This window comes from Myotis yumanensis, unplaced genomic scaffold (assembly GCF_028538775.1).
Source record: "Myotis yumanensis isolate MYYU_CA2020_CCGP unplaced genomic scaffold, mMyoYum1.0.hap1 SCAF_15, whole genome shotgun sequence".
Taxonomy (NCBI): domain Eukaryota; kingdom Metazoa; phylum Chordata; class Mammalia; order Chiroptera; family Vespertilionidae; genus Myotis; species Myotis yumanensis.
Window position 1 is genome coordinate 19,983,636 of NW_027223766.1, and position 23,147 is coordinate 20,006,782.

Consider the following 23,147-nt stretch of genomic DNA (forward strand, 5'->3'; position numbering starts at 1 on the left):
GTTCATAGATGCAATATTATAGGAAATATGACTTACCTTTTACTTTAGTTATGTGATAAAACACATTATAATAGCATTAAATATTAATAATTCTACAACACTGAGTTATTATGTGTTAGTCAAACATATTTCATTCAATAATTCCTACATATACTTAATGATTTTCTTCCCTAATAATAAATACGTTGCTTTTAACAATCAAATGAATACTGGTAAGTTTTCAATGTAACCCAGAAAGTTACTCCCTCACTTCAGATGCTAGGTAAAGATTTTCTTCTATCATTTAAACAGCAAGCAAATTAAATAGTACATAAACATTGAATTGTTGATCAGATATAGATTCATTTCACTTTCTCAGAAAAAATTCTTGTCTGAATTTTAAAAATGAATGTTGAGCACTCACCGACTGCATGTTTACTCCAACCTGTTGAAAAACCATCCTAATTAGGCGCTTAATCCAGCCAAGCATTTAGATGGCAAAGTGTCTCCAAATTTGCATTTCAAGTACTTCAGGCGTATATAGCAGCACATGATCCATAAAAAACACTAGAATTTTAAAATGCAAATATTAAAATGAAATAATTATTTAGAATCTTTACTGTCTGCAACGTTTCACAAAATAAATCTAGTTTAAAACATTTTAAATTGTGTCTAAATTTACTTAAGAGAAAACCAATACTGCTTATAATCAACTTTGAGTCAACTAATGGTACAATTTTTTAAAGTATTTTTTTTCCCAGTCAGGGTTCTTAGTTAGAAACAACAAAAACCTACTTATGGCTAATTTAAGTAGGAAATATATTTATAAAAATATATCTAATAGATTACAATCTTACCAGAACTTGACTTATAGGCTACATAGCCAGGAAAAACATCCAAAACTGCAGCAGAATTGGTCCTGGGAAGATACCACTGCTACTGCCACCCCTGACAGAACAGAATCTACCAGGTCCCACTTTTGTCTCGCTAGCTCTTGAGTTGCTGTCCAGACAGGTGGCATTTGCTTGACTAAATCTACCCAGCTATAGTTATAAGCAGGTTCTGCCACCCACCAAAAATCATAAAGGAGTTTCAGAAATATGGAAAAGGAATTCAGATGCTAGGAGGTAAAATAACAAAAGTCCTTTCACACTTATTAGCACACTGTAACCCCAGCCACTCACCCCTCCCCATCAATTTACTGTATATCTGATAGAATTAAATTAACTCATAAGGTATAAACCAGTTTACTAATAGTGTCGGTCTCTAATGAGACAAGAAGTTTGCACCAGACTATAAATCAATGCAGTGCTTCCCTATCAAGGCAGTCTTGCTAAATTGAACAAAACAAAACAGCTGAACAAAACAGTATACTTAGTGATGTAAAGAGTTTGTGGTCTACACTTTGAGAAGAACTTTATGAACAATTACAGAGGATGGAGGGGAAAATAAAGGTGCCACAGTATACCAGACACTGGGTAAAATGAACTGAAAAGAGCCAGGCCCTAATGTTAGGGGATAGTATGCAATAGATTCTAAGCACTGTCAGGTATGTATAACTTATAGACAATTATGAAACAGTCATTACTAGAATTTTGATGACATATATTTTAATATTACAAACATCTATTATTGCCTATAAGAATGAATACTTTCTCAGAATTAATGGGAATAAAAAGAGTAAAGGGTTAAAAAGAGTAAAGGGTCAAAGCTGAAAATGACTGACAAAATGGTCAGAGAAAAAGAATGTCTTTATGTAGAATTTGAAAAGCTACCCCTTCATTTTTTAAAAAAATTGAGATACATCACTTCTTGGTCTTTTGGCTAAGATCAAGCGTAAAAAAGTTGAGATATAACTTAAAGTGCACAAATTTTAAATGTCCAGCTTGATGACTTTTTATATATGTTTTATAAACCTGTATAGCCACCACCCACATCCGATATAATAAAAGCATAGTATGCAAATTATCCCCTTGACCGGGAGTTCGACCAGGGGGCAGCTGATCGATGTTTCTCTCTCATCGATGTTTCTAACTCTCTATCTCTCTCCCTTCCTCTCTGTAAAAAATCAATAAAATATATTTTAAAAAAAAAAAAAAAACCCATTGTGGCTCTCGAGTCAAAAAGTTTGCCCACCCCTGATCTAGTGTGTCATTAAGGCCACATGGAGGCTAAATAACACATCACTAAACAATGAATGGGTTAACAATAAGATCAAGGAAGAAATCAAAAGATACCTTGAGCCGTGGCCGGTAGCTCAGTGGTTACAGCATCAGCCCACTCACCAAAGGATCTCGGGTTCAATTCCAGGTCAAGGGCATGTGCCTTGGTTGCAGGTTCAATCCCCCAGCCTGCTGAGAGCACATGCAGAAGGCAATCAATTGATGTGTCTCTTTCAAGTCTGTCTATCTGTGTGTGTCTCTTTTCCCCCCCATCACCACTGTCTCTCTAAAAATCAATGGAAAAATATCCTTGGGTGAGTATTAACAAAAAATAACAATAAAAGTCAAAAAAAAATTTAAGGTAACTTGACACAAATGAAAATGAAAACACAACCCAAAATCTGTGGGACTCAGTGAAAGCAATCCTGAGAAGGAAATTCATAGCATCACAGGCCTACCTCAAGAAACAAAATCTCAAACAATCTAACCATAAACTTAAAGGACTAGAAAAAGAACAACAAAGTCCAAAGTGAGAAGAAATGAAATAATAAAGATCAGAACAGAAATAAACAAAACAGAATCTAAAAAACACACACACACACAAACACAAAAGATCAATGCAACCAAGAGCTGACTCTTTAAAAAGATAAACAAGATTGACTCATACAGGACAAAAGAGAGGAGTCAAATAAAATCAGAAATGAGAGAGAAACCAATATGGCGGCATAGGTAAACACCGGAGATTGCTGCCTCGCACAACCACTTCAAAAATACAACTAAAAGACATAACGGACATCATCCAGAACCACAGGAAGGCTGGCTGAGTGGAAATTCTACAACTAGAAGGAAAGAGAAAAGCATACCGAGAATCAGAGGAGCTGCAGTGCTAAAGGAAAATACAAAGGTGCGGAGGTGCATTCGGAGAGGGCTGGCAGCTGAGGACAGGATTGTCTTTTTTAATTGGGAGGGAGTCTCAGGCTCTGAGCTCCAGTTCTGGACGAGTCTCTGGGGACCCAGACTCATACGGGAGAAACGGGACTGTCTGGCATCGGTCGGAACTCGAGGGCAGCTTTCTCTCTGAGGCATTCTCAGCGATTGCCAGGACCTCTGAAGGCAGGACTGAGAGCAGCCATACTGCTCGCTCCGCCCGTCCTGTTGATCCCCTTGGACCCTGCCCTGCCCAAGCCATGCACGGAGGCTTTTGCATATGAAAGGCCCGGCCCTTTGTAATCTGAAAATAACTTAACAAACTGCAGCTGCCCCAAGGCCCCAGGGCAACTTGCATTGCTTTACAGCTGGCTTCTGCTGGGTAGCCAAAAAAAAGGCTAGATTAGCACCTCCTTAGATCCAAGAGCCAGTGTACCCAGTGGTCAGAGTGGGACTATCCAATTACAACTCCTCAGATCTATAAGGGACACACTCAGGGGGAAGACTCGGTGAGCACCAAAGCCCCACTGAAGCAAGTCTTGCCCCATAAGGGTGTCTTCAGCACAGAAGTTCTCCCACTGCAGACACAGCTGATTTTCACAGCCAATTGGCCTGGAGGTCAATCCCTCCCAGTGTTACCTACAACAATCAAGGCTTAACTACAACAAGACTGTGCACAAAGCCCACAAGGGGGTGCACCAAGAGTGTCTACCTCAGGTAATTGGGACACTTGGCACAGAAAGCCACTCTATCGACACAGTGAAGCATAAAAAATGCTGAGACAAAGAAACAGGACACAAATGACAGAAATGGAGGAAAGCAAACTACTGGATATAGAGTTCAAAACCACACTTTTTAGGTTTTTCAAGAATTTTCTAGAAACCGCTGATAAATGTAGTGAGATCCTCAAGAAATCTAGTGACTAGTGAGACCCTCGATGTTGTGATAAAGGACCAACTAGAAATTAAGCATACACTGACTGAAATAAAGAATATTATACAGACTCCCAACAGCAGACCAGAGGATCACAAGAATCAAGTCAAAGATTTGAAATATGAAGAAGCAAAAAACACCCAACTGGAAAAGCAAAATGAAAAAAGAATCCAAAAATATGAAGATAGTGTAAGGAGCCTCTGGGACAGCTACAAGCGTACCAACATCCGAATTATAGGGGTGCCAGAAGAAGAGAGAGAGCAGGATATTGAAAACCTATTTGAAGAAATAATGACAGAAAACTTCCCCTACCTGGTGAAAGAAATAGACTTACAAGTCCAGGAAGCGCAGAGAACCCCAAACAAAAGGAATCCAAAGAGGACCACACCAAGACACATCATAATTAAAATGCCGAGAGCAAAAGACAAAGAGAGATTCCTAAAAGCAGCAAGAGAAAGAAACTCAGTTACCTACAAGGGAGTACCCATACGACTGTCAGCTGATTTCTCAACAGAAACTTTGCAGGCCAGAAGGGAGTGGCAAGAAATATTCAAAGTGATGAATGCCAAGAACCTACAACCAAGATTACTTTATCCAGCAAAGCTATCATTCAGAAGTGAAGGTCAGATAAAGAGCTTCACAGATAAGAAAAAGCTAAAGGAGTTCATCACCACCAAACCAGTATTATATGAAATGCTGAAAGGTATCCTTTAAGTAGAGGAAGAAGAAGAAAAAGGTAAAGATACAAATTATGAACAACAAATACACATCTATCAACAAGTGAATCTAAAAATCAAGTGAATAAATAATCTGATGAACAGTATGAACTGGTGATTATAATAGAATCAGGGACATAGAAAGGGAATGGACTGACTATTCTTGGGGGGGAAAGGGGTGTGGGGGATGCGAGAAGAGACTGGACAATAATCGTGCACCTATGGATGAGGACAGTGGGTGGGGAGTGAGGGCGGAGGGTGGGGTGGGAACTGGGTGGAGGGGAGTTATGGGGGGGAAAAAGAGGAACCAATGTAATAATCTGAACAATAAAGATTTAATTAAAAAATAAAAATAAAATAAAATCAGAAATGAAAGAGAAGTAACACTGGCACCACAGAAATACAAAGCAGTATAAGAAAACTAAAGGCCCGATGCACAAAATTCGTGCAAGGAGCTCGGCCCTTGCAGCCATGGAGGCTTGCCCCAGCCCTCGCAGACCCGGCTTCATTCAGAAGGTCTTTCGGCTGTCTGATCTAATTAGCCTATTATGCTTTTACTAGAGGCCTGGTGCATGAAATTCGTGCACGGAGAGGGGGTTCCCTCAGCCCAGCCTGCACCCTCTTCAATTGGGGAGCCCTTCGGGGGTGTCCAACTGACGGTTTAGGCCCGTTCCTGTGGGATGGAGTTAAACCGGCAGTTGGACATCCCTCTCGCAATCTGGGACCACTGGCTCCTAACTGCTCACCTGCCTGCCAACCTGATCACCCCCAACTGCCCTCCCCTGCCAACATGATCTCACCCCCAATGGCCCTTCTCTGCCAGCCTGATCTCACCCCCAACTGCCCTCCCCTCCCAGCCTGGTTGCCCCCAATTGCCCTCCCCTGCCAGCCTGACCTCGCCCCCAACTGCCCTCCTCTGCTGGCCAATTTGGTTCTGATTGGTAGGTTTCTATGCCAGTCAGTGTCAAAAGCTCTGCCTCCTAGGCAGCCACTGGCTCCCCACAGCACCCACATTTGGTTCTGATTGGTCGGTTCCTATGCCAGTCAGTGTCTCTGGGCCTATCAACCGGGCCTGATCAGAAAGTCAGGGCTGATCAGCAGCACTGATGGAGGCCTGGAGAAAAATGGAGGTGCAGCTGCTGGCCAGACTGGGAGAGAACGAGGCAAGTGCTGATCAAAAGCTGCCACAAAGGCAACGGATCAGTCCCTGCTTCTCTCTTTAGACCTCTCTCTGGCCCTGATTCCCAGACCCCTCAGCAGTCAGTGCTGGGGTACAGTGCCTCCAGCAGAAGCAGTCAGCGCTGGGTTGCCATGGCAACCCAGGCTGACTGCAGGACTGACTCCCAGTTCATTGAGCCTCAGTGGTGACCGGTAGTTAAGACCCAGGATTTTTTTTTTTTTTTTAAATATATTCTATTGACTTTTTACAGAGAGGAAGGGAGAGAGACAGAGAGTCAGAAACATCGATGAGAGAGAAACACCGACCAGCTGCCTCCTGCACATCTCCCACTGGGGATGTGCCCGCAACCCAGGTACATGCCCTTGACCGGAATCGAACCTGGGACCCCTCAGTCCGCAGGCCGACGCTCCATCCACTGAGCCAAACCGGTTCCAGCAGACCCAGGATTTTTATAAGATTATTCTAGATAAGGGTAAGGAGTTAAGTTGCAATATTACTTACATGTAAAGCAACATTTTTTGAGGTAATTATAATTTAAATCAGTATAGTTTCACAATAACTCTGTTAGCAGTAATACAATTGTCCTTAAATTTAAAATGCCAAAAAATTTGCCCTGGCTGGTGTGGCTCAGTTGGTTGAGTGTCATTCCATACACCAAAGGGTCACAGGTTCCATTCCCAATCAGGGTATATACCCAGGTTGTGGGTTCGATCCCCAGTCAAGACATGTGTATCGGAGGCAACAGATCGATGTTTCCCTTTCTCCCTCTCTCTCTCTAAAATCAATAAAATAAGAGTGCCAAAACCTTTAAAATCTACACTACATTGGAGCTTATTTTTAGGAGGTATTTGGGAACTATTCAAGGAAATGGTCATCTATTTATCTTCACAATGAGAGAGGAATATGACCATTATATAGGAGAGTCCAAGAAGATTAATATAACATTCTTAATTATTCAGTTGGCTAAATTATTAGAATAAAGTTTCCTCTTCTCAGAATAGTAAAAGATTAGGTACACTGTTATCAGTGCATCCCAAATGACAGTATGCAGTCTGGTGTCGAACAACAAAAAAGAAAAATGAGGACCATGAAATAAAAAACAAAAATTTATTCAATTTAAAGTTACTGTTTAATTTGAGAATATGTCCTTCCTACTTTTTTGATGTGAAAATGCCTTTCCTTTTAGGATATGGGAACAGTAAATTAGTGTTACTTGATTTAAAAAAAAAAAAAATGTCCTGACTGATAATCTTCCACTTGTAAAGATCACACACAACTAGACACAATTTGAAAGAGCTGCCCAGCAGAAGACAACAGCAGAGGTAAAGGTCCCGTACCAAAAAAACACACACACACACACAAAAAAAACACATCTGTCCTTTACTTGTCCTTGTCCATACAAAAACAAAACAAAAACTTGTCCTGTTCCTCATTGGCAATCAAAGGGGAACCTGCCGTTTTTCAGCAAAAACACAGAACTGCAGATGGATCTCCACACTAGAACTGAAGATAACTCAGACAGTGCCTTCCATTTCCAAGTGTACTTTGGCAGCTATGCGGTGGTGAACAGTCATCAGGTTGGGAACCAGAAATCAGAGTTGAAATACTCTGATATGCCCTTTGTGAATGGCCAACCATTTTTTAAAAATATATTTTTATTGCTCTCAGAGAGGAAGGGAAAAGAAGAGAGGAACATTAATTACAAGAGACAATGATTGATAGGCTGCCTCCTACATGCACCATACTGGGGATCGAGTCCACAACCCTCGAATGTGCCCAGACCAGGAATGGAACTGTATCATCCTGGCGCATAGGTCAATGCTCAACCACTGAGCCACACTGACTGGGTTGGCCAACCATTTGATCTTCATTTCTTAGTGCTGCAAAATAAGTACCAGGTAATGGTCAAAGGCCGCCACTGTTACACTTTTCCCCATCAGCTCCAGCTAGGATCTGTGAAGATGACCCAGGTGTGGAGAGATGTCTCCCTGAACTCAATGTGTGTCTGCTAGACACACATTGTCAAAGAGATCCCCCATCTAAGTGACCAAGTGATTCCCAGAGCTAACTATAATAGCATGGGTTCTCCTCACCCTTCCCTTACACTTGGTCATTAAAATTCCTAAATTTTTTTTTTTAAGAAGTCCTTACTTGATATAATGAAAAGTTATCAAATCTATGTAAATAACCTAAGCTACTTTCTGGAAATTAATCTTGAAGTTCAAATCTAGTGGCCGCTGCTACACTTTACATCAGTCTAGTTGAGACTTTAAGTCAGAACACTTTACCATACTACGAAACAATATCGAGCCTATGGATAAATTTACTGGCAATAATTAAGTACACTGGAGTAGTCTCCTGCCACCTAGCATTGAATCTGACATATAATGTGTCCTTTTTTTTTTTCAGTACACAAATTAATAAATGTCATGACCTATGCTACATCTCTCAACAAAAATCTGTTTAGATAAGTCTAACAACACAAGCTAATTAAAATTTGATGAAAAATCTTTCAAGTTAATGTGTTTTAGATATGAAACTAAACTGAAGAACATTTTCTGTAACATTTTTAGAGGTCAGCTTTCTCTTCGTGACATAAAAGAGGTCAGAGATAGCTGTATTTCCACTTGAATTAAAGGCCTGCCATTTTCATGTAAGGATCTCTGAAATATAATTTTACAGTAAATGACATCAGTATCTTCTTCTTAAAGTATTTTTATTTAAGCATTCCCATGCAAATAAATTCAGTACTCTGGCATCAATTTTAAAATAATCTTTTGAAAAGACTATTCAAATACCTTAATCAGGGGTCCTCAAACTTTTTAAACAGGGGGCCAGTTCACTGTCCCTCAGACCGTTGGAGGGCCGGACTATAGTTTAAAAAAAAAACTATGAACAAATTCCTATGCACACTGCACATATCTTATTTTGAAGGAAAAAAAACAAAACGGGAACAAATACAATATTTGTATTTGCATGTGGCCCGCGGGCCGTAGTTTGAGGACCCCTGCCTTAAGTGAACCTGAATATCAGTAGAAACAAGCACACACAACTTGGAAGTCAATAATATTTTTCACTGACTAAAAGTGCTGCCTTTCATAGAAAAAAAAACAAAAACACAAAACAAAACAAAAAAAAACACAATACAAAAGATCAATAAAACCAAGTTCTTTGAAAGGATGAACAAGATTGATGAACCTATAGCCAAGCTCATCAAGAAGCAAAGAGAGAGGACCCAATATAAACAAAATCAGAAATGAAAGAGGTGAAGTAACAACTGACCCCACAGAAATACAAAGGATTGTAAAAAAAAAAAAAAAAAAAAAAATACTATGAACAACTCTATTCCAACAAACTGGACAACATGGACATATTCCTAGAAAAATATAATCTTCCAAAACCCAATCAGGAAGAATCAAAAAATCTGAATAGGCCAATAACTATGGAGGAAATTGAAACAGTAATCAAAAAAATTCTAGCAAACTAAAGTCCTGGGCAAGACAGCTTCATGGCAGTTTTACCAAACATTCAAAGAAAAACTAAAACCTACCCTCCTCAGACTATTCCAAAAAACTGAAGAGAATGGAACACTTCCAAGCTCTTTCTATGAAGCCAGCACTACCCCAACCACAAAACCAGATAAACGCACTACAAAGAAAGAGAATTATAGACCAACTAGAGGCCCGGTGCACAAAAATTTGTGCACTCGGGGGGGAAGGGAGGGTCCCTCAGCCCGGCCTGTGCCCTCTCGCAGTCTGGGACCCCTCGGGAGATAACGACCTGCTGGCTTAGGCCTGCTCCTGGGTGGCAGAGGGCAGGCCCAATCCCTAGGTGCAGCCCCTGGTCGGGCTCAGAGCAGGGCTGATTGGGGAGTTGGGGCGCCGCCCCGTCATGCACAGAGCAGGGCGGACTGGGAGGTTGCGATGCCACCCTCAGTCACGCTCAGGGTAGGGCTGATTGGGGGGTTGGGGCACCGCCCCCATCACACTCAAGGCAGGGTCGATGGGGAGCTTGAGGCGCCACCCCCTGTGACGCACAGAGCAGGGCCCATCAGGGGGTTGGGGAGCTCCCCCGTCACGCACAGAGTAGGGCCGATAGGGGAGTTAGGGCACCGACCCCTGTCACACACAGAGCAGGGCGGATCAGGGGGTTGGGGCGCCACCACTGTCACACTCAGGGCAGGGCCGATGGGGAGGTTATGGCTCTACCCCGTCACAGACAGAGCAGGGCCCATGGAGCCGGGGGGGGGGGGGGGGGGGCCGGGGGTTGGGGCGCCACCCCCTGTCACACACAGAGCAGGGCCGATCAGGGGGTTTGGGCGCTGCACCCTGTCATGCTGATCTGGTGCCAGGAGACCTCTCGGCTCCCCTGATCCCGGTGCTGGGAGGCATATTACCCTTTTACTATATAGGATAGAGGCCTGGGGGCCGGCTGGTTTGCCCTGAAGGGTGTCCTGGATCAGGGTGGGGGTCCCCACTGGGGTGCCTGGCCAGCCTGGATGAGGGGATGATGGCTGTTTGCAGCTGGTCACACACCCTTCAGGGTGGGGGTCCCCACTGGGGTGCCTGGCCAGTCTGGGTGAGGGGCTGAGGACTGCTTTCAGGCTGGCGGTTTTGACTGAAGCTCCCAACCACTCCTTTTTTTCTTTTTTTTTTTTTCTTCTGGGCCAGCTTTAGCTCTGGCTCTAGCTCTGAGGCTTCCACTGCTGGTTTGTTTGCCGTTCTATAATCGAAACAATGAATAACTTCAGCTCTGAGATCCCAGCCGGCTATATTTTTTACAAAGTTTCAAACTGCCAGCTCAGAGGCCTGCAAGGCAGGCGGGGAACGTTGGAGTCTGCAGTCACTGGAGCAAGCAAGCCTCATGTTCGCTTCCAGCTGCCTGGCTGCCGGCCGCCATCTTGGCTGACAGTTAATTTGCATAAGGATATGCTGATTAGCCAATGGGAAGGGTAGCGGTCGTACACCAATTACCATTTTTCTCTTTTATTAGTGTAGATATCCCTGATGAATATAGATGCTAAAATTCTCAACAAAATATTAGCAAATTGGATCCAGGAATATATTAAAAAGATCATACACCACGGCCAAGTGGGATTTATTTCAGGGATGAAAGGGTGGTATAATATTGTCAAATCAATAAACATGATACATCACATAAACAAATTAGAGACAAAAATCACATAATCATATCAATTGATGCAGAAAAAGCTTTTGACTAAATTCAACACCCGTTCTTGATAAAAACTCTCAGCAAAGTGGGAATAGAGAGAGCATACTTCAACATAATAAAAGCCTTATATGACAAACCTACAGCCAACATCATACTCAATGGGCAAAAACTAAACTCATTTCCCCTAAGAACAGGAACAAGACAGGGATGTCCATTTTCGCCATTCCTGTTTGACACAGCACTGGAAGTGCTTACCATAGTGATCAGACAAGAAGAAGAAATAAAAGGCATCCAAATTGGAAAAGTAAAACTGTCATTATTCGCAAATGACATGATATTGTACATAGAAAACCCTAAAGACTCCATCAAAAAACTACTAAACTTAATAATTTGGCAATATAGCAGGATACAAAATTAACATTCAGAAATCTATGGCTTTTTTATACATCTATAATGAACTCAGAGAAACTAAAAAAAATCCCATTTACCATTGCAACAAAACAATTAAGATACCTAGGAATAAACTTAACTAAAGATGTAAAAGACCTGTACCCAGAAAACTATAGGACAGGGGTGGGCAACCCCTGGAACCTGTGCCAAACATGGCACACCAGTAACTTTTGCTGGCATGCGAAACCCTCTTATAATCTTCCATTTACAATTTTTTTTCTTAATATCGACTTTTTTATTTTTCAGATAAATTCAGTGTAGGTGCATCTTAGATAAATAAATAATTTTACATAACAAGTTATCTTAAAGACCATAGACATGGATTGACAAGAGAGGGGAAGAGCAATTTCTATGCCTCTGACTTAACTCTCCCTGCCTTCCTAGATCCGACCAGTGTTTTGGTTTCAGCCTCAGACACAACGGGTTTTCGTTGACAAGACAACTGCCTCACCTACTTATTCAAAATTTCACTCTATAAAAATGAAACCTTCTCTCTCGCTTTGCCCACCAGTATTAACGAAGGGGGAATAAATTTCTATGTTTCTCTCGGCAGCAAAAGTCCCACTGATAATATCAAATGGAGTCATAACATCTTCTGTCAGACTATCAGTGTACATGTATACATTAAAAAATAAATGTATTTTTCATCATCATATACTGTGTTTTTGTCGCTCAAATGAATTTTATTATTTCTTCAAGGTTCTTCACATATGTACACCTTAAGAGATAGCAAGTAGGCGTAACATGTTCTCAAAAAATTAGGGTTGGCACGCAGAAGAATTTTGAGTCAGAGATTTTGCTGGTTTTGGCACGCACTCACAAAAAGATTGCCCACCCCTGCTATAGGACATTGAAAAAAGAGATAGAGGAAGACATAAACAAATGGAAGAATATGCCATGTTCAAGGATTGGTAGAATGAACATCATTAAAATGTCCTTACTACCCAAAGCAATCTATAGATTCAATGCAATCCCCATTAAAATGCCAATGGCATATTTTACAGACCTAGAACAAACTCTCCAAAAATTCATATGGAATAAAAAAAGACACTAATAGACACTTTTCAAAAGTGGACATACAGAAGGCCAAGAGACATATGAAAACATGCTCAAAGTCACTAATAGCCACAGCAATCCTGGGAAAGAACAACAAAGTTGGAGGGATCACAATACCAGATATCAAGCTATATTACAAAGCACTGTTCTCAAAACTGCCTGGTACTGCACAAGAACAGACATATAGACGAACGGAACAGAACAGAGAACCCAGAAATCCACCCAACCATTATAATATTTGACAAAGGAGGCAAGAGCATACAATGGAGTCAAGACAGTCTCTTCAATAAATGGCGTTGGGAAAATTGGACAGAAACATGCAAAAAAATTAAATTAGACCACCAACTTACAGCATACACAAAATAAACTCAAAATGGATAAAGGGCCCTAGCTGATTTGGCTCAGTGGATAGAGTGTCAGCCTATGGACTGAAGGATCCTGGGTTCGATTCTAGTCAAGAGTACATGCCCAGTTTGCGGGCTGGATCCAAGGTGGGGGGCATGCAGGAGGCAGCCAATCCATGATTCTCTCTCATCATGGATGTTTCTCTCTCTCCCTCTCCCTTCCTCTCTGAAATCAAAAAAATATATATATTTATTCTTTAAATAGATAAAGGACTTAAACATAAGATGGGAAACCATAAAAATCCTAGAAGAAACCACAGGCAGCAAAATCTCAGACATCTCTTGAAGCAATACCTTTACAGATACATCTCTAGGACAATGGAAACTAAGGAGAAAATAAACAAATGGGACTACATAAAAATAAAAAGCTTCTGCACAGCAAAAGAAACCACCAACAAAACAAGACGAGCCCACTGCATGGGAGAACATATTTGCCAATGTTATATCCGATAAGGGTCTAATCTCCAAAATTTATAGGGAACTCATACAACTTAACAAAAGGAAGATAAATAATCCAATCAAAAATGGGCAAAAAGGACCTAAGTAAACACTTTTCAAAAGAGGACATACGGAAGGCCAAGAGACATATGAAAACATGCTCACAGTCACTAATCATCTGAGAGATGCAAATCAAAAACGACAATGAAGTACCATCTCACACCTATCAAAATGGCTATCATCAACAAACCAACAAACAAGTGCTGGCGAGGATGTGGAGAAAATGGAATCCTTGTGCACTAGTGGTGGGAATGCAGACTGATGCAGCCACTGTGGAAAACAGTATGGATTTTTCTCAAAAAATTAAAAATGGAACTCTCATTTGACCCAGTAATTCTACTTCTAGGACTATATCCCAAGAAATCAGAAACACCAATCAAAAAGGATATATGCACCCCTATGTTCACAGCAGCACAATTTATAATAGCTAGCATTTGGAAACAGCCTAAGTGCCCATCCGCAGATGAGTGGATTAAAAAACTGCCATACATCTATAAAACTGTGGTACATCTACACAATGGAATACTATGCTGCTGTAAAAAAGAAGGAACTCTTACCATTCACAACAGCATGGATGGACCTGGAGAGCACTATGCTAAGCAAAATAAGCCAGCCCTAGAAAGATAAATATCACATGATCTCACTCATTTATGGAATACAATGAACAATATAAACTGATGAACAAAAATAGATCCAGCCCTGACCGGTTTGGCTCAGTGGATAGAGCGTCGGCCTGCAGACTGAAAGTTCCCAGGTTCAATTCCGGTTAAGGGCATGTACCTTGGTTGCAGGCACATCCCCAGTGGGAGGTGTGCAGGAGGCAGCTGATCCATGGTTCTCTCTCATCGATGTTTCTAACTCTCTATCCCTCTCCCTTCCTCTCTGTAAAAAATCAATAAAATATATATATTTTTTTAAAAATAGATCCAGAGACACAGAAACATCAAACAGACCATCAAACCTCAGAGGGAAGGCAGGGGGCGGAGGTTAAAAGATCAACCAAAGGACTTGTATGCATGCATATAAGCATAACCAATGGACACAGTGTGAGGGTGAGGGCATGTGCTGGGGGGGTGGGCGTGGCCAGGGAGATGTCAATGGGAGAAAAAGGAGACATATGTAATACTTCAAACAATAAAGAATTTAAAAATAAAAATAAATAAAAATAAGAGTGCTGTCCTTGCCCCAACAAAGAAATGAAAATTCACCTCAAACATGATTTTGATAAATTACGTAACAATTACTGTTCCCTGAATATTCAATGTGTAAAACTGCCTTACTGGCAAGACTCACTAAATTATACCTTTGTAAATTAAGATGTTAGTTTTTTGTAATATGTTTTATTAATTTTAGAGGGGGGGAGGGGGGAAAGAAGGAGAAAAGGAGAGAGAACTAGAGAGAGAGAGATAGAGAGAGAGAAACATCAATCAGCTGCTTCCTTCCTGCACACTAGGGATGAAGTCATACTTGGGCATGTGCCCTGATTGGGAATCAAACTGGTGACCTCTCGGTGCATGGCACAACACTCAACCAACTGAGCAACACCAGCCAGGGCAAGATGTTTAGTTTTTAAAAGCTGGTAAAGGTATTTATCATTACTAAAGCATTAGTTGTAAAACAAAATCTAGAGGCAAACTAAATGTCCATCAATAAGAAAATAGTTAAATTCAATATACCTACCCATTCAAGTTTATGGCTATTAAAACAAAAAGAGCTATAAATAATAAAATGCTAAATGAAAATGTTGAGAGCTAACATACATGTGATTCTATTTTTTAAAAAAACAAAACACCGCAAAGCATAGAAAGAATGGTAAAATAGACATTTTATGTATACACATACAAAAAGATATGAGAAGACACTAAAGCTTAACATTAGCTCTGAGGATTGGTAATGAAATCCTTCCCTTTTTCTTTTTTTACACTTATGCACTTCTGTATTGTTTATATGTTTTTAACAAAATAATATACTACTTATGTAATATTTAGAAACCAATTATATTTTTTAACAAAATAAGTGAAATCTATACAGTAGAGACCTAAAAATTATTCAGCCCTAGCCAGTTTGGCTCAGTGGATAGAGTGTTGGCCCTCGGACTGAAGGGTCCCTGGTTCGATTCTGGTCTAGGGGCACGTACCTCAGTTGTAGGCTAGAACCCCAACTCGCTGAGGCATGTGCAGGAGGCAACCAATCGATATATCTCTCTCACATCAATATTTCTGTCTCTCCCCATCCCTTCCACTCTCTCTAAAAATCAATGGAAAAAATATCCTCAGGTGAGAAATATATATATATATATATTTCAAACTTTGGACCATAGAAGTAAATGACAAAATTAACAATATATAAACATATATAAACTTTGGGGAAACATTATTTCCCAACTTCAGACATCATGAGTTATGATTTTTTTGTGATTTATGATTTTTGTCATATCTTAATGCTTTAGTTTAGTTAAATTAACTAATTTCCTAAAAAAATTAAATAAATTTAACCTCACCCCAAAGCAATAATATGTAATCAAATCTTGCTATTTCAGGGTATTTTCCTCAATATACTTTTAAAAAATTTATTTATAGGTTGCACTCCCTATCTACCTAAGCCCAAACAGATTAGGATAAAAAGAGATATCTTGGCTAAAACAAACATAAAATGATTCCCATTCCATGTAAAATCATCTCTCTAGTCTAGGATACTAGTCCACTCTATTGAAAGTACACATTATATCTCATATCAATGCTTATCCATATACAATAATTCTTTTCAAAAAGTCATTAATAAAATTTCTTAAAGAAAAAAACTGTTATAGTGTTTTATATACTAACTAGAGGCCCAGCGCGCGATGGAAATCACACGAGGAGGCGCCCCGCCTCCTGCCGTGTGAGGAGGCACGCCGTGGGGGACTGGGACCCGCGCCTGACCCGCTTAGCGCCAGCCAGCTGCAGCCTTGTGGGGGCGTGCTCCAAACCGTGCAGCGACTGCTCTGAGCCCTCCCCCAACCGCTGCCTTGTGTCCTGGGGTAGGGGCAGGCACTCCTACGTGTTGTGTCTCCACTCTGGCCCGCCCCCAGCCCCAGCCTCCCCGCAGCTGCTGGGGTGGGGGTGGCACGCAGTCCCCTCCCGCCCATCTGTGTGCACAGCTTCTCCTGAGCAATCGTGATGCTCGGCTAATTAGCATATTCCCTGTTTATTTATATATATATATATATATAGAGAGAGAGAGAGAGAGAGAGAGAGAAACAAAGAGAGACTAGAGCCTGGTGCACAAAATTCGTGCACGGGGGGGGGGGGGGGGGCGGGGGCGGTGTCTCAGGCAGGCCTTCACCCTCTCCAATCCGGGACCTCTGGCTCCTAACTGCTCGCCTGCTTGCCTGCCTGCCTATCGCCCTAACCACCTCTGCCTGCCGGCCTGATGCCCCTAACTGCTCCCCTGCCGGCCTGATCGCCCCCTAACTGCCTTCCCCTGCCGGCCTGATTGCCCCTAACTGACCTCCCTAGCCAGCCTGATCGCCCCTAACCGCCTCTGCCTCAGCCCCCACCACCATGGCTTTGACCAGAAGGACATCCAGAAAATGTCCAATCTAATTAACATATTACCCTTTTATTAGCATAGGTAGTTATATATTAAAGATTTACAATTTTTATTTTTTGCAGTAATGGAGATTTAATTTTATATAACTTCCTATTTAAGTTGTCTGACTTCTAATATCTTAATGTACAACCAACTTATAGAAATTAAATAATATCAATTTATATAATACAACTTGTTTGGTAATAGTGACTTGCAGATTGACTGGATGGCAACAACTTCAGTATCATAAATAAAGGAACTGTTTCAGAGATGGCATGTGCTGGTCCCAAAAACTGCAGCCCTGAGTGCTCTCCTAGCTGATACACAAATTTTATTAGCCATTATGCAGCATTTAAGAGAAAATAGGTGAGCGATGGAGAAACCCACTTGCCGCTTGCACAAAACAAATAATTATTATCCCTAATGTTTATAAAGTACTTGCAAATCAAAAAGTAAAAGACCAGAAACCCAATGGGAAAAGGAAAAAGACACAAGCAGGCATTTTATAAGTGGAAGCACAAATAGATTATAAATATGTTTAGTGATCTCACTACTAACCAAAGAAATGTTAATTAAAATGTATCTCTTTTTCCCCCACCAAATTGGCAAAGATGATAAGGGAGACACCTCAATATTGGTAAAGGCATGGACAAAGTACAACCTTTCTGGTGGGCAACCTAACAATCTATAAAGACGGTCCTCGGGTTACTTCGGACTCAATGTATGTTCATTTCGTAGTTACATTGCCATCTTCATTTATTTAAAAAAAAAAATTGCTGAAACCGGTTTGGCTCAGTGGATAGAGCGTCGGCCTGCGGACTGAAGGGTCCCCGGTTCGATTCTGGTCAAGGGCATGTACCTGGGTTGCGGGCACATCCCCAGTGGGAGATGTGCAGGAGGCAGCTGATCGATGTTTCTCTCTCATAGATGTTTCTAACAATCTCTCTCCCTTCCTCTCTGTAAAAAATGAATAAAATATATTTTAAAAAAAAAAAAATTTCTGGCATTTTGACGTATGTACCTATGTGCTTTATGTTTTTATTATTTATTTACCACAAGTAAAGGTCAGGAATTGTTATCTTTCTTTTAAATTTTTTTTACTGTTTCACTTCATTACTGCTATGTATGTGTTCCATGTGAGTGACGTAGGTGCTTATGTAGTTGGGTTCCAACTTATGGTGAAAATCACGTTACGTCGCACCGTAGGAACGGATCTCCAACATAACCCAAGGACCTACTGTATATATAAAAGGCTAATATACAAAGTGTCCCCTCGAGAGTCTGACTGGGAAACTGGGAGTTCAATCGCTCGCTATGACATGTGCTGACCACCAGGGGGTGGCGCAAAATAAAGGAAGGCCCCGGCTGGCAGCCAGAAGGCCCCAATTGGTCCTGATCGCTGGCCAGGCCTAGGGACCCCACCCATGCAAGAATTTCGTGCACTGGGACTCTAGTATGTACATAAAAGCAATTTTACTTCTAGAAATTTGTCATAAATAACCTGACACACAAAAATCTGAATAGAAAAACCTGTCCTCTGCTCTAGCTGGTTTGGCTCAGCGGGTAGAGTGAAAGGTCCCATGTTCGAGTCGAGTCAAGGGCACATGCTCGGGTTGTGGGCTCGATCCCCAGTGTGGGGCGTGCAGGAGGCAGCTAATCAATGATTCTCTCATCATTGATGTTTCATTTTATCTCTCCCTCTCCCTTCCTCTCTGAAATCAATACAAATATATTTTTAAAAAAGAAAAAAAGCTCTCCTCTCAAATATTATGAATAATTGTTTCAAATTAGAAAAGAAACAAAAATATCTAACAAAAGAGGATTGTTTAAATACACCTCATGCATACCAATGAATCTAACCTTACTTCTAGGCTTCTGAATCATTCTTCTACACTATCAGGGGTCCTCAAAGTTTTTAAACAGGGGCCAGTTCACTGTCCCTCAGACCGTTGGAGGGCCGGACTATAGTTTAAAAAAAAAACTATGAACAAATTCCTATGCACACTGCACATATCTTATTTTGAAGTAAAAAAACAAAACGGGAACAAATACAATATTTGTATTTGCATGTGGCCTGCTGGCCGTAGTTTGAGGACCCCTGCTAGAAATCCTAAATCCCAATTTAACAAGTCTTCTCTACTGCCCTCTGAATAAACCCAGCTGATTATATTTCTTAATCTTCTAACACTGTTGGATGAAGATTCTGTCTTATAAGGAGCATACAATTGGAAAGATGAGGGATGCAAATGAAAGACTTAGCAAACTTAAAAACCTAAGTTTTAAGTCTAAAAAAAGGTCAATACATAATCCAGATTATAATCTTTTTTATTCTTTAAAAAAAAAAAAAAAGTATATAGGCACATTCACTAAAACGGTCCAGAACAGGAGCTGGCACATTTTCTGTAAAGGGCCAAATAATAAACATTTTAGGTTTTTGGGTCTCTGTCACAACCTACTCTGCCCTCGTAAAAAAAGTAGCCAAGGGCCGTATGTAAATGAGTGTGGCTGTATTTTTAAAAATCATTTATGGATACTAAAATTTGATTTCATATAATTTTCACATGTCACAAAACAGTCTTTAAAATTTTTTCTCCACCCCCTTACAAATGCAAAACCCACTCTTACCTCACAGTTCATACAAAAGCAGGCCTCTGGTCAGTTTAGGCCTCAGATCAGTTTGCCAAACCCTAGTCTACAGCATACACTAGCGTTGTGACTAGAGCAGGGGTCCTCAAACTTTTTAAACGGGGGGCCAGTTCACTGTCCCTCAGACCGTTGGAGGGCCGGACTATAGTTTAAAAAAAAAACTATGAACAAATTCCTATGCACACTGCACATATCTTATTTTGAAGTAAAAAAAAAAAACGGGAACAAATACAATGTTTGTATTTGCATGTGGCCCAAGGCCGTAGTTTGAAGACCCCTGGACTAGAGCATGGTTAATGGTTTATCCTTAAATGATGGGATTACAGTATCATTTTTGTTGCTTACCTAACTTGTGTAATTTGTATCAATAGCACACAATAAACATATAAAAGAACACTTAAATAGCAGAGCAGTAGTTAGCATTTCAAAGAGCAGTGTTATGGTAATAATACTCATCACCAAGACTGCCCAAGAAAGCAAACCTATGGAAAATAAAGTTTACCAGTATTTCAGAAATTCCTGCACTGTATCATGCTGTCTTTTCTTCTCTTTTTCAGACTGGTTTTTTTCCCCCTCCATTCCTTTGCTTAGAATAAGTTCACCAGTTACCCACATCAATTTCTTTTATATGCACCAGGTCAAACTCACTTCTCAGGGGAGATTGCTGTTATCATGTCACTTCTTTGCTCAAGTTTCTAATCTGACTTCTAGACTTCTGAATTACTCCCCTACAGTAGGAATCCAAAACTCCAATTCTACAGGTCTTCTCTACAGCCCTCTGAATAAGACCAGCTGTATCTAATTCCTTACTCCTCTGACATTGTTTGGGTGAAGATTCTGTCTTAGAAGATTGGAAAGATGAGGGATACAGGTGAAAGTATTCAGAATAAATAGCCAATATATGCTAAGTGCCAAAAGAAAGTAGAGACTATTCACTGATGTACATATTTTTACCCCTTTCCCATGCCCCTTTTACTGGCATATACAATTGAGGGGGAAAAACAAACACTTGTACTTACTGAACTACACCTATATATGTTGCTCATAACTTCAAATTCAATTGTATTAACATTTTACAGTTTCAAAGAAACCAAAATGCCTATACTGCTATTATACTCATGTAAATTTCCAGGGTCCCCCCCCCCCCACATCCCCCATTATGGATTTGTAACTCAATGAAAATAATTTTCCACAGTTACATTGCTCCACAATTCTTAAGTCATTCAATTATGGTTAAAAGAGCCAGGACGTTGCCGTGACCAGGTTTAGCATCCTACATCCCAGGTGTGCCCCACCCCCTTACATCAGGAATGACCTTAAGCAAACTGCTTAACCTCTCTAAGCCTTTTCCCCTTCTCTGTAAAATGAAATGCGTACTTCATGCGGCTGTGGTAAAAATTAAACGAACAGGTGAAACCATTTCAGAGTGCTTCATACCTATCAAGAGCTCCTTAAATGCCAATTATTAGTACGACAGTGGGGTCTTGACTTACGAGTTTAATTCGTTCTGAGACCAAGCTCGTTAAGGAGCTCATTAACTCAAATTACTCTATCAACTCAATGCAAAAAATCGGCTGAGACACAGCTGGTATCTCAAAAAACTCGTTAGTCGGGACACTCGTAAGTCAAGGCCCCACTGTATTCTTTTTTTTAAAATATGTTTTGATTTTTTACAAAGAGGAAGGGAGAGGGATAGAGAGTTAGAAACATGGATGAGAGAGAAACATCGATCAGCTGCCTCCTGCACACTCCCCGCTGGGGATGTGCCTGCCACCAAGGCACATGCCCTGGACCGGAATCGAACCTGGGACCCTTCAGCCCGCAGGCCGACGCTCTAGCCACTGAGCAAAACCGGTCAGGGCTATTAGTACTGTTCTTGGCGCCCCAAACCAATAATGCGACTGTCAAGACTAGATTACTGGGTACCTTTGTTTTCCGTGATTTTGCAAAATCTGAGCAGAGAATAGTCCAAGTCTGCCCGGTGGGAGAACTCGCCCCCATTCCTGTCGCACCAACTAACTTGGCGCTGTCCGCACCTTCACGTGTGCCTGGTTTCGCACAACCCTCGGGAGGCGTCATCCCTGACCCCCGCGAAGCCGTAGGAAGATGTAACGGAGATGAAATGATGTGTCTGGGGGGACATGCTTCCAATTAACCCGGGGAGGAGGGCCAAGTCAGGCCGCCGACGGGTCACGGACGGAGCGGGGTGACGGGCACGCCCAGCGCTTCACACCATCCTCTCGGCTTCGTGGGAAGATTCCCATCAGAAAATGTGTTTTGACGCGTCCAAAGGTCGGCCCTTTCTTTCCGGTTTAACGTAAATCCCGGTCACAGGAAGATTCGCGGGGAAGTTCTGGGCGGCGACACATCAAACCACCGCCCACGCCAGGTGAGGCCGCCGACGCCTCCCCGGGACCAGCGCTCCGGTGCGCTCCTCCTCCCGGGATCCCGAGGCCCGACCGGCGCTGCGGCCGCCGACGCCGCCCGCCCGGACCCGTCCCGGGAAAGGGCGCGACACCCGACGGGACCGCCGCCTGGCGGTGAGCGAGCGAGCGAAAGACGGGCTCCGAGGGCGGGGGAGGGGGCAGATATGGGGTACACGGGTGGGCGAGTCCCAGCCTTCGGGGCAAGTCTGCTGACTTCCCTCCGCTCCGCCAAAGCTCCAACCCCTCCCGGCCCTCCGCTGCCCCGGCTGCCGGCAACCTCGCCGCTTCCCTTCAGCCGCCGCGCAGCCACCCAACCGGCCCCCGAAGCCGCCAGCCTCCCCGCAAGCCCGAACCCCGCTCCTTCCGCTGCTGCCCTGTTACCAGGGCTTCCCACCGCCGCGAGGCCCGGGGGCGCCTCCTCGCCCCGACACTAACCGTCCCCCCAAGTCCCCAGTCCCCCTTACCTCCGCCGCGAGGCAGCCAGGCGTCTTCCTCTGCTCCTCCGGCTTCCAGCTTGGCGGTCCCAGGACGTTGCTGCCAATCACCCAATCTCCTCCCCAAGCCACAAGCGGACTGACCAATCAGCGGCTTCCTCCGGCCCGGAGGCGGGCCCCGGGCTCAGAGCGGAAGGCTCGGGTGCCGCCCCACGCGCCGGCGGCCGCCGCTCGTAGCCATTGTACGCATGCGCGCGGGGCTCGGCTGAGTGCGGGCGCTTTCTTTCTCTCGGACCTCGCTTTGTGGCCTCACTGATCCGCCCCGGGAAGTACTTTGTTTGTAAACCTCAGGCTCCAGGTGTGCGGGGCGACCCACATTCTGAATGTAGCCTAGAGCGTGGCATGCCTTGAAAGAAGCTGTGAGATGTAAGCCCTTGTTGTCCTAACGTATGTTGAGCCCTTTCATCCCCCCGCTGTAGACTGGCGTGCACGCGGGAGATCTTTGGCCTCTACGGACCTCCCATCTGCGGTGCGTTTGTGTTTAGCGAGCATGAGGGTGCGGAGTCCTACAAAGTGCCTGGTGGGTGAGGATTT

The 23,147-nt window shown here is 42.5% G+C and overlaps 1 protein-coding gene across 3 annotated transcripts in view; it reads right to left on the reverse strand.

Annotated features, from left to right (window-relative positions):
• MTFR1 (mitochondrial fission regulator 1) overlaps positions 1-22,644 on the reverse strand; it is a 56,166-nt gene extending 33,522 nt beyond the window's left edge. Inside the window, exons 1-3 of one of the 3 annotated variants that reach the window (XM_070392762.1) lie at positions 22,584-22,644; positions 2,217-2,333; positions 404-546 (exon numbers count right to left, since the gene is read on the reverse strand). In XM_070392762.1, coding sequence (XP_070248863.1) covers positions 404-469 — 66 coding nt within the window. In that variant the 5' untranslated portion in view covers positions 470-546; positions 2,217-2,333; positions 22,584-22,644. The remainder of the gene's footprint in view (positions 1-403; positions 547-2,216; positions 2,334-22,583) is intronic. The other 2 variants (XM_070392763.1, XM_070392764.1) reach the window with 2 other exon arrangements.
• Between the last annotated feature and the right edge of the window lie 503 nt (positions 22,645-23,147).